The sequence below is a fragment of the Alligator sinensis genome, unplaced genomic scaffold, assembly GCF_000455745.1.
Source record: "Alligator sinensis unplaced genomic scaffold, ASM45574v1 scaffold740_1, whole genome shotgun sequence".
Taxonomy (NCBI): Eukaryota; Metazoa; Chordata; order Crocodylia; family Alligatoridae; genus Alligator; species Alligator sinensis.
The window spans coordinates 2,260,654-2,277,473 of record NW_005841964.1 but is presented as its reverse complement, the minus strand read 5'-3'; the positions used below and the strand labels follow the sequence as shown (position 1 = coordinate 2,277,473).

Below are 16,820 nucleotides of genomic sequence, written 5' to 3'. Positions count from 1 at the left end.
CAATTTTGGGGAAAAGGTGCGTGTGTATGCGAAAGAATACGGTATTTTCTTTTTAATCTTTTTGTAAATTTCAGTATGGTAATAGATTTCAAACCTCACTTTTTCTTTACTTCTTTGGTGTTTAATTCCCTAACTCTTCTATGTCCTCAACTAATGAAAGGATGTATAGCATTGTTTCTAGAGTTTAGTGAACAACTGTAGGCATATTGAGATAAAAGGGAGCTCTCAGGGCTCATCATGTTGAGAAATCAGGCCATTAATGTTTAAATAATAGAAACGTAGGGCTGGAATGAACCTCTTGGGACAGTCCCTCGCTGCTTTTCATAAATTGAAGTTATATATATAATATCTTATAGGGATGGGTTTTAATTTTAAATAAGCCATTCTAAGTCAAACATAAATCAGTAGATTATGCAAGTACATATATTACATACGTATAGTATATGTTTTTCTATAAAAAATGTTATCTAGATTATGAAGCATATACTGTATGAATTCTCATATATAGTGTGCTCTACAAGCGAATTATTCTTTTTTGTCTATGCTGCCTGAGTATGACCACATAAGAGCTCCTTTAACACTTTGGTTGCTGTCATATGTAACTCATTAGTTTGACCTCAGTTATTCCATGCCTGCATTTATTGAGAAATTCTCATGTCTGTGACGTTATTTATTCCTACTTCAGAGCCAGTTTGGGAGGTTTTTATACCTTTTCAAGTTTCCAAATCAGTTTCTGACTGTCTTTTATGAGTTTCCTTATTTGAGAAAAATTGTTCTCAATCAAGATACTGACATATTTGCCAACTATGATTCTGTTGACTTGCTATTACCACCTAAGTGAGGACTGATTGCACAAATGGAGCATTATATCTGTCCGTGTATTAGGGATGTAAATATAATTTTAAAACATTACCCATTTAGCCTCCTCCAATTATATCAGTTAAATGGTGCAATGGTCCTGTAGCAAAGGGGTAGGGTGGCCTGGGGATCCAGGGCTGAGGGTGATATGTGGGATTGGGTCAAGTTCCACCACCAGCCAGGACTGAAGCCCTTGGCCACAGCAGGCTCCTCATGGTGAGTGCGTGGGAGTGAGCAGGCAGCAGTGCCAACGGCAGCAGCATGAGGCAGTAGGTTTTGGCAGGGTCCCTGGATCAGTGCTGCCTACTAAGGGAGAAGCTCTGGCAGGGGCTGCTCAGAAAGTGATGTGGATCCAGACTGCAGCATCACATGGCTGCTGTGGCAGGGAAGTAATTAGCGGTTACCTGGGGGAGTAGAGCCAGGCAAAGTTGTGTAACAGAGCTGGCAGGGTTTAAATAGGAGTGAGCATAGTGGCAGAGTTGCCATCAGGTAGTGGTTTAACTGCCATCAGGGAGGGGCTGCATGGAACCAGTACCTCCCCTCTCCCCATAGCACTGACAGGGGGTCTTACCTGCCAGGATAGCCACACTGTACCCAGGCAGTGCCTGTAGCCTGCAGGCTCCTGGAACCCCCAGTAGCACCTCCCTCCTGCCAGCCCCTCGACAAGAACCTGCGGCAGCTTGTTCAGCCCAGGGGCTTGTGGCAGATGGCTGTGGCATGTAGGATCACACCAATGCATTCATCTGTGGGCTGAGCACCCTCTGCTAGGAGCCATGGCACTGGGTCAGGCCCTCTGAAAGCTAAGAGTCAGCATTTTCCAAAAGGTGCCTTGAGTCTAAAATGGTTGAGAACCAGTGGTCCACGAGCACATTTCTAGCTTCTTCCTTAAAGCAGAGCCTAAGGTTTATGTTTCGTGCTGAATGTTACAACCCCTTTTCAGCTACTGCCTACTTTTAGTACAGGCCTAGTTTAAAGCTCAAGACCAATATTCCTATGTGTATAAAGATTCTTACAAGGGCTGACTGTATCTGTGTCATTAGGTCAGAATTCTGACTGTTAAATAGGACCTCATCACTTCCAGTTTCTGAGCTCAGTCTGTGCTAAAGGGAACAGTTGTCAGCAGATTCCCAGATGACCTTGCTTTTGGCATGATAACCATCTCTCCATGTAGTGTCTCTGTGTTAGTTTGTTCTAATAGGCTACAGCAAGAAATAACTGTGTACTTTAATGACTTCAATCAAGCAGTCACTGCAACAATCTTAAACCTTAATCTTGATATTGGGTGAGTTGGAATTCACAGCACTCTGGGATTTCTTGTGGCATCTGCAGTGAAATTTAACTTAATATTATATATAAGAATTCATGCTGCCTATGCTTCATGAATTTTATTATAACTTCACATACACAGTGTAATTTCACTCACCTTCCAATGAAGCTTCCTATAGGAAGCTGAAGTAGCACAATGTTTGTTCCACTTGCACTGGATTGTCTAATGTTCCCTTGAATAGGGAGAACAAGGAAGAAATTACTGAACATACCAACAAAGAGGAATTCTGTCTAAATATTGAGATGATTTAATAACTAATATATTTTCAAAGTGTGTTAATGGATTACAGTTAACAACCCAACACAATATTATTGCACTTGCAAAGAGTCTTCCCATTGAAAACCCAAACCTTGCTATGACTGGACATTAATAGTTAAAGACTGAGCCTGTTTCCCATTAAACATACTTCACTGCTACACACTTACTTTACATGATTTAAACTGCCATTCAAATTTAATTTGGTGCACTGAAATTTGCAAAAAATACATGTAAAGGTCAAAGCAGCTAAGTACCGAATCACAGAAGTTTAGGGCTAGAAGGGACCTCATGAGCTCTTTGGGTCTAGTCCCCCTGGTCTAGGCAGGAAAAACCTCAGCAAGGTGTGCATTGAGTCTCCTTTTGAAGATCTCCAGGGTAGGTGAAGCACTGAAATCAGCTATGATGATCAGATGATCAAGTTATGCATTCTTAAACAAATTTTAAAGAGTTTCCATGATATGCATGCAACAGTTTTGCAGTTTGCAGTCCTTCAGCTGCTTCTTGCTTTTTGGTTGTGACATGGCTGAACTTTTTTTTTTTTACCCTTGGGCCTCAACATTCCACAAACTTTTTTAATAGCCCCCTTTTAATCAGCTCCTAATTACAGTAATACTTTGTTTGATATACATGGTTAGCCACAATTTCATTATGTTGTTGTAGTTGTTGTTTGTAACTTCCATATCACTTCACTTTTCTTCCCTAAAAATAGGAAGGAATGACTTCTTAGGAAAGATGAACAATTACAAAAAATGGAGTTTCTTCCAAGCCATTTTGAACATGACCCTTGCAAAACCTTTTGGTACATTTCAATAGTAAACTTCAGATGGTGTTCCAGATCATAGCTTTAAAACTTCTCTTCTGATTTCATCTTGGCCACATTTGTTACCAGTTGTCCCAGAGAGAGTGATACGTTATGAACTCGCAGTCAAATATGTTCCTTTTTTCAATCTTTGGATAAGGGGACAATATATTAATAAGCATGTGGACAGAGATAGCATTTCAAACATGTATAAGTGCAGTGGACTTTAAAATGTTTCAAAAGCATAGCAGCATAGCACTTCAGCTACCGGAAACACATACGTCCCGTGTTGTGCCCCGTGGTTGGAGTCAAAATCTTTGCAGCTGCATGCTCTCCTGCTGCAGTCTCTAGTTATCTGGATTGTCCCCCTCCCTGCCAGAACCAGGAGACCAGAAGCAGAAAGGTGTGGGAATAATGGACACTGAACAGCTGGGTTCCAAGCTCCAAGGGCGGGGTTGGGAGGGGCTGCAGCAGGTTGTGGGTGTATCTGGTCTCCCAGTGAGGGCACAAGGGTCCCACAACTACGGTGAGGATCTCCAGTCTCCTGGCAGCAGGGATGAGGAGGTCTCTAGTCTTGGGCAGTGTGGGCAATCTGGGAGAGCAGAGGTGGAGCTGTGGGACAGTGTCTATTAAACAGCCTGTCCTATTCTTCGTCCTACTCCTGCTGTTGCTTTTGGGAAGAAAGGAACACTGTAGAATTGCTGAAGGGCCCAGGCTTCCCTGTCACAATCCATACAACATACATGTAAGAAGAAGCAAACTGCTGATAAGTAGTGCCTGATTCCAACAGGTAATATTTTGGAACATTTCTTCCATTTTTGGAACCCTTCAAAGGGCACATACATCTTCATGGCTTGTACTTCAAAGGCGTCTTGAAATGCTTCAAATGTGACATCTGTTTGCACTTCAAGACATATAATAGGAAGCTAGCATCAAACTCAAACACAGAATGATTATCCTATCTCATACAATCTACCCAGAAGACAATTGTTTATGTAAATTGTAGAGGTGCGCCCATACATTGGTCCCATATCATAACAGCACTGGTAAAAGGAAAATTGACATTATTGGGAATTGACTTTTTTTACCTGATGTGGCTTATAATGTTGCTGATAAATGTTGCATGCATGCATGGAGCTGCAGTGCAGTATGCAGGCGGCCGGGAATGCAGCCCGGCAGTGTAGAGAGCAGTGTCTGGCTGGTAAGTCAGTTGTTGGGGAAGGGGCATGGGGGAAGGAAGGGGCATTGGGGGGGGCAGACCAAGGCCCCTGCAGTGAGGTAGTGGGGCTAGTGCTGGGGCAGGGGCACGCACTGGGCTCTTCCCGGCGTGGGGGAGCCGGGCTGTGCTGTGCTCTGGGCAGGCAGTAGCAGTGCTGTTAGACGGGTTATGGAAGGGGCTACAGCCATCCTAAAATTTGCCATAGTCCCTCTCCCAGTGCCGCCACCACCCACCTTGAGTGCAGCCTAGCCCAGCCCCCCTGCCAGGAAGAACCCAGCACTACCCCCAACCCCAGCCCGCAGCAGCAGCCTGCCCTCACCCTGTGTAAAGATCTGGGGGGAGGGGGGCATATGCCCCCTATGCCTTCTCATGGTGCATACAGCAGTGGGAGCTGCTCGACCCCCAGGTCCCCTGGATGAGCTGTACCTCTATCCTGCACCCCACCCCATCCCAGCTGGGAAGCATCTGCCCCAGGGCCACTCCCTTCCTCACCTTGGGGGCCTCGATCTGCTCCCCTATGCCCCTTCCCTCCCCACTTATCCCTTCCTTCACAACAGACTTACCAGCCAGACACTGCTCTCCATGCTGCCGGGCCGCATATTGGCAATCAGATTGGTATTGGCCAATATGGCTTAAAAATTGGTGATCAATATTGGCCTAAAAAATCTCTATCGGTGCACCCCTAGTAAACTGTCTTGTATCTAGATCAGATTGCCCCTGTGTTTCATATGGTGGTGGGCAGCAAAGTCCCTCTTGTTCCTTTTATGTGAGACAAGGTTTTCCAGCTCTTTATATAGTTTTAGTTATGGAAAAACAGAAAATAAAAACAGGTCCTCTAGTAACACAAATCTTACATCTGGAATAAAAAGGAACAATAAATTTGTTATCATTATTAAAATTGTTATTAAAAATCCAAACTTTTCTGTGTGAATAAAAGTTAGGCCACTTCTCTAAACATCGCTGTTACAGCATTATAAATTGCCATGCAAGTTCTTGAGCTACAATACATCCATCTAGCAGCAGGAAAGATATGATCTCATGCTGTGCATAACTGAATGATTTCCTTCTAAGATAATGGAAGTTGAAAATGTAATGGAAGGAAATGACTAAAAAGTATTAAAGGTTGAAAGGCATATGATGATTAGATGTAGTCAAAATTACATTCAGCAGTAAAAAGAGTCTGTAGTAAGGATTGCTGTAGGTGAATAAGACAAAAAAAGTTAAACACAGCTCATGACTCTCAGTGCAATAATTTGCTAACTGTTTAAGTAGCAATGCCTACATTATTGTCAGTATCAACCTCAGTTTTGGATGTTGAAAGAATGTGCAACAGAGTAGGAATGCTTTGGAAAGTAGTGAATATTGGGGCCAAATTAATACCCCCTTTCAGAACTACGTATGTATTGTGAAAATTATATAATGAACATCACCTCCTGTCCCATCCAGTTCTTTCTTCCACAACATCTGAGGATTTGGAAACCTTTGAGACCCAGTTTCCTTACCTAGGGGCTGTTATCTGTATCTTTGTTTTTGTGTTTATCGTATTATTTAAGGCCTCGTGGCATGGTCATTTTGGGCAGCTCCTGGAGCTCTTAACCCCTGGATTGTCCACATGTTAACACCTTCAAGTGGTTTTAAACACCCATTATGTGCCTCAAAGTTACACCACTCCAGAGCTGGATTATCTCTGATCCACACTGCCCAGCTCCTGTTAAATTAAGGTGTGGCCACTCTCCAGGATGTGCTGCCTGAGTTGAAGTCCTCCAGTATCTCAGAATCTCTCATGCCCCTTGCCCATAGAGCAGGGATAGAAACCTGTTCTGGCATATCTGCCCCCTAGGCCAGGTACACACATTACACTTTTTCTGGTATAAGTGATCGAAACCCAGTCTATACCCATAACAGAACAGAATTTCAGCACACACAAACTGGTTTAAAAATGGTGGAACCTGGTTTAAGATTTGCATCCCCTTGCCTCTGCCACCAAAGATGAACATGTGTTCTGTTCATTATTGATCTAAATTAAGCTGCTTACAGAAAACCACGTGTCTTAGATCTATTCTGACTCAGACTTCTTGGATGTCTGTACCTAGCCATAGTAGCAACTCACAGCTACAGCTTCTATTCATGTCACTGCTCACCAGGCCTCGGTTGGAAAGTCACAGCGGCGATGGTGGGGGACAGTCAGAGAAGGTTTCTAAACTAAGGGTTTGACTACTCCAGAGTCCAAGCTACCACGAACACCAATCAACATTTGCGTGGCTCACAGCCTCGGATGTAATAATGCCCTTAGTGTTAAACTTTGCATACTTTGGATCAGCCAGTTGCAGTCTCTTCCTTCACAGTTAGCAATATTAGTACAATTAGCACCTAATTGTGTCCCCAAGCCTGTAGGATTCAGAACTATGCTTTCAATAACCATAAGAAATCCACTATTGACAAGAATATCAGCAACATTCAGAACCACAGTCCTGCTCCATTTGCTTGGTTTTCTCTTGAAGAGCTCTGTGATAATTGTGCAGGCTGCTTGCCAACTTTACTGATACAGGAATATGTATACTCTTACCAATTGTTGCCAACTCATTAGAGTCCTTCAATTCCAGTAATATCAGAGATTGCACAGTGGCCACAGGCATGGTGCAAATCTGGAATTCTCTGTGCTTGAGGGCTACAACAAGTCCTGTGTCAGGTCTTTTATCTAGTATTGTGTGGACTTAGATTTGGTTACCATTTAAGATTTATTTGCTGCTTCTCTATTGCTAATTAAGCCCTGTCAGCTAAAACTTTGGTTTCATCAGCATGCAGTACTTCATTAGAGACATCCGTTCAGAGTTAAGTGCCTGAGAAATATGTTTGGTTGTCACTGGTTATAGACTCTGAGTATTTTCTTTGCACCCCTTTAGTTTGAGAGGCACTGTTAGCATGTGGCTCTTCATTCTTTTGTCCTGTGGAATGGTCCCTATCCCTCATTTCTGCATTTTTGTGCAACACAAGATTTTGCAGTTTTGGCCTCTAACTTCCAGAACATGGGAATAAGTCTTCTGAGGAAAAAAGTCTTTCTGGAGAGGTAGAGATCTTCTTCCCTCTCTTGCTGAAAGGACAATTTGTTTGTTAATGTGATCAAAGCAAATTCTTGTCCACCTCTCCATTCTTACATAGATGTCCTGGCTGATAACTCCTGAGAATAGGAAATGAAGATTCTTTCTGTGCAAATGAAGGTTCTTTCTGTACAAAGAGGTTCAGGAAAATTTGAGTACTATCTATCTTCCTCTAATTTTTTTACTGGAGGTTGTTTTACCTTTCCACTTACAGCAATACTTATGATTTTCACACGTGAATGAACTTAAGTTCTTGTAGTTGAAAAAATTAGTCACTTTCTACCTGGCATTTGGAATAAGGTTAAAATAGGAAGGTGCATGTTTATTCCATTCAACTAGGAGTGCTGCTGTGGTTTTGTAGTGCTTTAAAATAATTCATAGATGTTAGGGTTGGAAGGGACCTTAGTAGGTCATTGAGTCCGACCCCCTGCCCTGAGCAGGAAACAGCGCTGGGGTCAGACGACCCCAGCTCGGTGCTTGTCCAGTCTCCTCTTGAAGACCCCAAAGGTAGGGGAGAGCACCACCTCCCTTGGAAGCCCATTCCAGATTCTGGCAACCCTTAATGTGAAGAAGTTCTTTCTAATGTCCAACCTAAATCTGCTCTCCATCAATTTGTGGCCGTTGTTCCTAGTTACTCCAGGGAGTGCCGTAGTAAATAGAGCATCTCTTATTCCCTGCTGCCCTCGCCTGCTGAATTTATAGGCAGTCACAAGATCATTTCTCGGCCTTCTCTTGCGAAGGCTGAAGAGGTCTAGGTCCCTCAGTATCTCCTTGTGGGGCCTTGCCTGCAGGCTTCTGACCATACGAGTGGCCCTCCTCTGAACCCTCTCAGGATGTTCCGCATCCCTCTTGAAGTGCGGTGCCCAAAACTGGACGCAGTACTCCAACTGCGGCCTGACCAGTGCCACATAGAGGGGAAGCATCACCCCCCCTGGACCTGTTCATCATGCATCTGCTAATGCATGATAAAGTATGGTTAGCCTTGTCACATTGACAACTCATGTTCATCTTGGAGTCAACTATGACTCCAAGATCCCTTTCCGCTGCTGTGTTGCTGAGAAGATCATTCCCATCCTATAAGTGTGCTGGTGGTTCTTTTTGCTCAGGTGAGGCACTTTGCACTTGTCTTTGTTGAACTGCATCCTATTTCATTCTGCCCATTTTTCTAACCTGTCCAGATTCTCCTGGATCCGTTCCCTACCCTCTGCTGTGCTAACTTTGCCCCATAATTTGGTATCATCTGCGAACTTGGACAGGGTGCTCTCTACGCCCTTGTCCAAATCACTGACAAAGACATTGAATAGCACTGGTCCAAGAACCAAGCTTTGCGGGACTCCACAGCCCACATCTTTCCAGGTTGGTATCGACCCATCCACCACCACTCTCTGGGTGCGAACCCCTAAACCAATTTGCCACCCACTTGACCATGTAATCATCTGCATCACAGCCTGTCAGTTTATTTACAAGAACAGAATGAGATACTGTATCAAAGGCATCCTTAAAGTCTAGGTAGATGACATCTACCTCAGCTCCTGCATCTAAGCATTTTGTGACCTGGTCATAAAAAGAAACAAGGTTAGTCAGGCAGGATCTACCTGCAATGAATCCATGCTGATTTCCTTTCAGCATTGTTTCCCCTGCTGGGCTCCCACAAATGTGATACTTAATGATTTTTTCCAGAGTTTTTGCAAGGATAGAGGTGAGACTAACTGGCCTATAGTTTCCTGGTTCCTCCCTCCTCCCCTTCTTGAAAACAGGGACTACACTGGCCCTTTTCCAGTCCTCTGGGACCTGACAAGAGCACTACGAGTGCTCGAACAGCCGTGCCAGCGACTCTGTTATGACATTGGCCAGTTTGTTCAGCACCCTTGGATGAAGTTCATCCATGCCCGCTAATTTGAACACATCCAGCCTCTCCAAGTGCCCCTTCACTAATTATGCGCTAACAGTTGGTGGGCTGGTGTCCCTCTGGTGTCTCTCTATGATCCAATTGGGAGATTTGTCTTGGTCTGTGTCTAGGAATACAGATGCAAAGAATTCATTGAAGAGCTCTGCTTTGTCCCCCCTCTCTGTCACCAATTGCCCTAGTTTGTCCTGTAGGGGTCCTATGCTACCCTGCACCTTCCTTTTGCTCCCTATATACCTGAAGAAGGACGTTTTGTTGTCCTTAATTTTTGTTGCCAGCCTAAGTTCTAATCCTGCTTTGGCCTTCCTAACTGACTTCCTGCAAGTGTGAGCCAGGGAGGTATACTCCTCCTTGGTAGCTACCCCCTGTTTCCACAGCCTTTCTTTGCCCTTAGGCTTTCCTGGATTTCCCTGTTCAGCCAAGAGGGCTCTTTGCCCTCTTTTATGCGCAATGGGATTGTCTCCTTCTGCACCCGTAGGATCACTTCCTTGAGGAATGACCCCCATTACCTGGACCCCCATTTCACCAAAGCTCTTGAGCTTAAATGCCTCACTAACTAATCTCCTGAGCACACTGAAGTTAGCCTTTCTGAAGTCTAGCACTTCAGCTCCGCTGGTTAGTTTACCCACTCTTCGCTGGATCGTGAATTCAATCAACGATGGTTACTATCCCCTAGGTTACCTTGTACCTGCAGATTCCCCACCAGGTCATCCCCTGTAGCTAACACCAAGTCCAGCAAGGTGTTTCCCCTAGTGGGATAAGATAAATGGGAAAACTAATTGAATGCCTATTTTGAGAACATTCAGAAGATATCTTTTAGCAGTGTATAATGAAGTTTTAACCTCTTTGATATTGTTGCATATTCTTATTTCTTAGATGTGTAGGCCTCAAAGGTTTATGTTTCAGGTGGCTACTAGAAAAATTTCCATGAAGGAAGTAGTAGCTAGTTACATCACTGAAAAAACGTGTTGCCTTACAAATAAACAAATAAACAAGATTTTGCTAAAATCTTTTTGGTCTAATAAAAGATATCATCTCTACTACGAGTCCTGAATATCTTACAAATAAGGCTATCCTATTTCTTCATCTAAGCAAAGGGATAAATGTGTGGGCACATAAAAATCCCTCTTTGGAGGTCCTTGGTGATTTTTGCAGCAAGCAGCAATACAGTAGTCAAAAGCAGAATTGAACTTCCTCCAGTCAGGTAGCTCAAGGAAGTGTAAACATCAGAACAGTTAAATGGTAACATTAATGTTGCTGTTGATAACTAAAATCAGCAGCAAGGTAAAAGGTGAGTGGCAGCTGTGTTAACACTCTGTTAACATTCCAGAGCCTTGCCCATACAAAGGCTCTGGCAGCCCCAGGGCTTAATGATGTTGTTATTGCTTGTTGTCTGATTCTAGCCCACAGGAAGCCCTGGAGTTCAGATTTGGCCTGTTAAAAGCCCCATAATCAAGATGTAGCTTGTTGGGGACAAATGAGTTTGACATTCCTGATCTAGGACATAATACTGCATCCTACATCCCTCATGCAGGATCTAGTTCTGGCATTTCTTAGGTGTAGATTGTGAACTGTGAGAGAGAATCCTGTTATATTTCCCATCAATGCAAGGTTTCCAACAACTGTAAGGAGACTAAGGAATAAGACGTAGTCCCCTTAGCTTTTTCTACTGCTTCAGTGGTCTGGCAGAATGGTTTTTAGGGTATACCTTTTCTTATTTCTCATTCTTCTGGTATCTGTCTGCCTTTTTCTACTCTAATTGTCTCACTCAGTTGCTGTTATGCCTTCTGGTTGATCTCTGGTTCCTCTCCCCTCAAAGTAAACTGTGAGATATGATTCTTTCTGACCAAGCTTCTTCCAGCATCATATAGAAAGCCTTGTAGGTGAGTTGTATGCCTCCAGTGATAGGAATAAATCTCTTTTAAGTTCTGTGTAGAGGTCTGAAAGTGATAGGTAGGGTTCTCCTTGCTGCCCTTTCACACAATCAATACTGCCTTATCCCATGCATTGATTTGGAGGTTAACTATCTTGTAGCTCTTCTGCATACCTGTCTCTGTTCACTGCTGAAAAATAAATCCACACCAGTGCAAATTCAGAGAAGCTCTTGAATAATTTACAGGAGAGTATACATATGTGCGTCCTCCAAATAATACAATTGCATAGTCATCTATGGTTTGTGAAACAGGAAGTACCATAGGCCATCAGCAGAAGACAGTTTAGCAGGTGCTATTAAATGCTCAAGGGAAACACATGGAAAATATACAGGAAAAATATTTTTCATTTAACTTTCTTACAATTTTGACAGTTTCATTTGTTATCTACAGTATAATATTTAAAGGAAATATCTTTATACAGAAGTAGAATTTTATATTTAACAATGTCTCTTAGATGTTGCATTTAATGAAATAATGACAGTTGTCTTAGGAATATGTCTTCAGTATTTATACTTTGTTCTTTGCTAGCAATTGATTAGTATATAGCACAATATAGAATTTTTTTGGTGTAGCTATTGTTGGATGAAACTTGCATGGATGGATAGTTTTTTCAACGTTTGAGTGGTACTTTTCTGCATTTGCTGAGTATTATGAATTTTCTACCGGCAAATATTAAGAATATGTCTTTGTCTTGAATTTGCCTGATTTCTATAGCTTTTAGTTTATATTAGGCATTACTAATATATTAAATCCTGATTATGAAAGAACATTGCCTGTAATTTTCCTGCCAGCTTTTTCAGAAAGAAAAAAGTAATATGGGTCAACAGGTTAGATTGCTATGTGTTCCACAATATTTGCAGTTGTTACAGTAGGATTTATTTCAAGTTCTAAATATGTGATTGATTGTTTACTGTTGACTAGGGTGGCCATCATAGAGGACAGTCTGGTAGTCGTCTGCCCTCTATTGATATGAAACCGGTGACATAAAGGCATCAGATTTCATATCAATAAAGGACAGAGGAGCAGAAAACCGGAATGTCCTCTATGATGGTCGCACTGCTGTTGACTTGTACCTAAGTAAACTAGCAGCTTTTCCCTTTGTGTTTCAAGCATTTCTATGAAACACTTGGTATTCAGCCTGGAGAAGCACGTTTACTTCTAAACGGTCTTCATATTGACCTGGATTTTCATGATCCATTTAGGTAAGAACTTAATTACTGAATTTATTCTTTAGTTTCCAGATTTTTGCATAATGAGTTAACTTTTGCTCACAGTGGAACACAAATTTAAATGATAAGTCCAGTAAAGATTTAAAATGCTGGTGTACTTTTGGTTTGCCTTTGTTATGCAAATATTCTCTGATGATATATAATATCATTTTCCTTTGGAAAATGTTTTTTATAATAAGGACAACTTACCATGTGAAATGAAATTATAGAGTGTAAGAAATATTGTATGCATATGGAAAAGAGGTGGCAAAAATGTTGTTTTCTGAAAAATGAAATTACTGTATGTACCTGCATACCATTCACACCCTTTTCCCAAAAATTAGGCATTCCACACCGGGGGCTGATTTTTAACTGAGGATGATTTTAACTGACTTCTGCGCTGGCATGAAGGCATAGAAATTCTGTAATGGATGCCAGAGTTGGTGGTGTGCTGGGCTTCAGCTGCATGCAGGATGGTGGAATCTGTTGTCACTCACTCTCTCCTTGAAAGCTCTGTAGCTTAAGCTTTAACCTTGTCACAACTGCTGCTGAATTAGTCACAGCTTTTGTCTGGGCATCAGAAGGATGCTGCTGCCAATTCACTACTAGAGGCTTTGACAGTTAGTTTGAGCTATAGAGCTTGCAAGGGGAGAATGAGTGATGAAAAGTAGACTTTGTCCCTGCTTGTGTGGTCTGAATTCAGCCATGACTGGCAAAATCTTGCTTTCTTCATTCTGCTTTCTGCTTCCCAAAACAACTTGTGTGTGTTATTTGTGGGGAGCAGTTGTAAGGTATATGAGAAAACATGTACATGCTTGGTAATTTTTTTAATTAGTACATGTGAAAATCAAGGCAGTCTGCTAAGAATTATAGTTTGAATCACATTAGTTTTCAATAATATTTAAAAGCACGAATAATGAATTCTATATTGTCTTAGTACTGTATTTTCTCTCATACCACATGCACCAAATAGTACACACATTAGTTTTGGGAAAACAGAATGAAGGAAAAAAACATTTTTCCAGAGTTGTGGCTGCATAGAGCAGGAACAGAGCCTGATCTTCAACTTACTCACCCTTCCTTTCCTGCTCAGATAAAACCTACAGTTTTAACCAAGGTTCCCTCTAAGGTGTGCGCGTGTGGCCACGCACAACGAAAAGTGTGGCCACGCACAGCCTTTTCAAGGCTGCGCACCAGGAGAGGCTGGGGCGGGAGCCTGATGCTGGCTCCCCCGCCTCTGGGGAAGTGCTCCACTCCCCCGCATCAGGGCCAGGGAGTGGAGCACTTCCCCAGAGCCAGCGGAGCCCGCGCCAGCCCCCTGCCCCAGCCCTCATCTCTGCCTTGCCTCACCTCAGGGAGGGAGGAGCCACTGCCTGCCCCGAGTGAGGCTCCGCCGGCTCCAGGACTCTGCGGGACACGCCCCCCTCCCCCCCACCCAGGCCCCAGCTTAGTTAGTGGAACATAAAGACCATTAAAAAATAGACCTGTTGAATGGCTTGAGTTATTAAGTCAATTGTTTTCTTCAGCTCTGCCTAAATAGAAGTGCCACAGCTGCTGCTAAACAGTTGTTTTTAAACTTCGACGCAGGGATCAAAGTTGGATGTGACTGTACTACTGCACCTCCTGGATCTCTGCCTTTCCCTCCATATGGAGGGAAGAGAAAGAAAAGAAAGAACAGCTACCTTACAGCATCTCCATGCTTCTGTTCTTGGCAGAAAATCAGCTTCCCAACTTAAGACACCTCAGTTTTCGAAAGCTAATTTTGGGGGGGAAAGATACATATGGTAGGCAAATAAATATGGTAACTAATAAACTTTTTTCATCATAAGATTCTTTCAAATCATCCTCATATTGTTAGACATACTGTTGTTAAGGCTGGTTGTTTGTTAAGCTGCCCCAGTTCATCACAGAATTCTAAAGAAATTTGAGATTTTTTAAGTGATTATTCACTCATCCTCTATGGAGTTGCTTCTGCTTTCTTACTGAAAATGAAATTTCCAGTCTTCATGGTTGCAAAAATGATTTTCTAAATGTTTCTAAATGTAACCAATCATCCTGTCATCCAATGGTGTCATTTTAAATCTCACAGACTGCTTCTACAGAGTATTTCTTTTTTGTTTATATAAAGATGTACTTAGAAATAACACAAGATCTTGAAAATCCTATGAATTACTATATAATCTATTTTTTTCAAAGCAGCCATTGTATTATTTATTTTTAATTATCACTATTTAATGTGATTTATGGATTTTTCTACATGAATGAATTTAATATGTGTTTATAGCTTTTCTAAAGTAAAAAAATATTTACAGTAACTGGAAAAAAATATATGCTGCACTCCATTTTAAAATTAAAATTGTGATGTTTGCATGTTTTTCCATAATAAAGCTATGATTTTTCCATATATTTTCTTGAACAGACAACTAGACTTATTCCTGTTCTCTAAAAGAATGTGGAAATGTAGTTAAAGTTATATCCTTAATGCTATTTGGAAAGGTGTTTAAAAAGGATAAAAGGATGAAACTACATTAAAAATAAATTAGTTCATTGCAGGGGAAAGAATGTCTTTTGCAATATTTTTATCATTGAAAATATCCTTTGCTGCTTCAGATTTTTTATTTTCCTTTATGTCATCATAAATGCTTATGTGCAAAACTGTACATTCTGTTTTAATAATAAGTATTTTAGAAACTCTTAAAATGGAGGGAAAAGTTATGCATGGTCTTCATGAACTTGGAATCAAAGAGGAGGCTCTTAGCAAACTTAGGAATTTAGATATCCATCCTGCAAATGACGGTTATGCATTAGATATTCGTCATTCTTCAATAACAGTGAGTAAACAATTAATGGCTTAGTATTAAAAAATATATATTTGATGATGGGATAGAGTTTGCCAGTCTATATTTTGGTGATACATGTGTCTTTTACATACTTCCTGTTTTGTCAGTTTTTGAGTTTAAAGACTAGTAAAAACATTAAATGTCATAAGAAATGTAAAATACTCCTCAGGGGTAGCTATATACCTATCACAATATTGATATTGTATAAATAATATCCTTTACCCTATGCCTCATTAAAAGCTTTGACTTCAAAAGATGTTTAAAAGAAAACAGGACTTGTTAAATATCCACTTTGATATTTGTTGATGATGACATTTACATTTAACCAGTGTTTTATTTAAGAAACTGAGCCTTAAACCAAATAGTAATTTAGCCATACAGTACATTTAGGAAGTAGCTGAGGTTGAATTAGGCATGTAAATATCCACTGATTTCCCATTGATTTTGATGGGAGGTTAGTTTAAAATATTATGCCTAAATAACTTTTTGCTCCTAGCCTCTAACATTTCACTCACTGATGGGAAACTGAGGCATGGAAAACTTAAGTATTTTGCCCATAGGTCCCCAGTAATTCAGTGACAGAGACCCATCTTAAGTTTCCAGTCCTCTTTTTTTAACCACTAACCATATTGCTTCACTTTTAAAATTCTATCATAGTACTAGATACAATTTTTCATATAGCTTGTGTACAACTAGAAAATATTAATATTTTCATCTGAAGGCACCATATTTCATTCCTTTATTAATTATGCACAGACATCTATGGAAAACAATTAAATAACAATCTATTATAACAAATAATATATGTCCTTTTAATTGAAGAAAAGATTGAAAAATAAAAACCTCATCGGATGCCAAATTGCCTCCTTATTGAAAAGTATATAAAAACTGATGATAATTGACCAAAATGTAATTACCCTTATATTGTGATATATATTATATGCTCCCATGGGTGAGAGAGTATTTGTTTTATTTGCTTTATGTGGCCTTTGTGCTGTGAGAGGAATTTCTACACTTTGAAACTGATTTTAGTCATATTGCAACACAGAATTATAACTGTTTCTTCTAATGGTAGTGCACCTCTATTTTTGTAAAAATATTCTTAACTAAGAGTCCATTTTCATGTTCATATTAACTTCAATTTAGACCTCACAAACCTGCAATGGTGGTTACCCATGTATCTTTCATTTTTATAAAAAATGTTCTTTCTACCAAACCATTCTTAGCATCTGATGAAGTAGATTGCTACCCATGAAAGATATTACCTATCTGAACTAGTTAGTCTGTGAGGTGCCACCCTGCTGTACCTTCTGCCTCAAAACCTCTAAGGATTTTATTTATTTAAAGAAAAATAAATTAACATTGTTTTCAGA

The 16,820-nt window shown here is 40.9% G+C and overlaps 1 protein-coding gene across 2 annotated transcripts in view; it reads left to right on the top strand.

Moving 5' to 3' along the window:
• The window catches only part of UGGT2 (UDP-glucose glycoprotein glucosyltransferase 2), a 235,857-nt gene that overhangs the window by 66,134 nt on the left and 152,903 nt on the right, over positions 1-16,820 (top strand). For both annotated transcript variants that reach the window (XM_025200352.1, XM_025200351.1), the window contains exons 11-12: positions 12,510-12,601; positions 15,288-15,438. In XM_025200352.1, the coding sequence (XP_025056137.1) occupies positions 12,510-12,601; positions 15,288-15,438 (243 nt within the window). The remainder of the gene's footprint in view (positions 1-12,509; positions 12,602-15,287; positions 15,439-16,820) is intronic.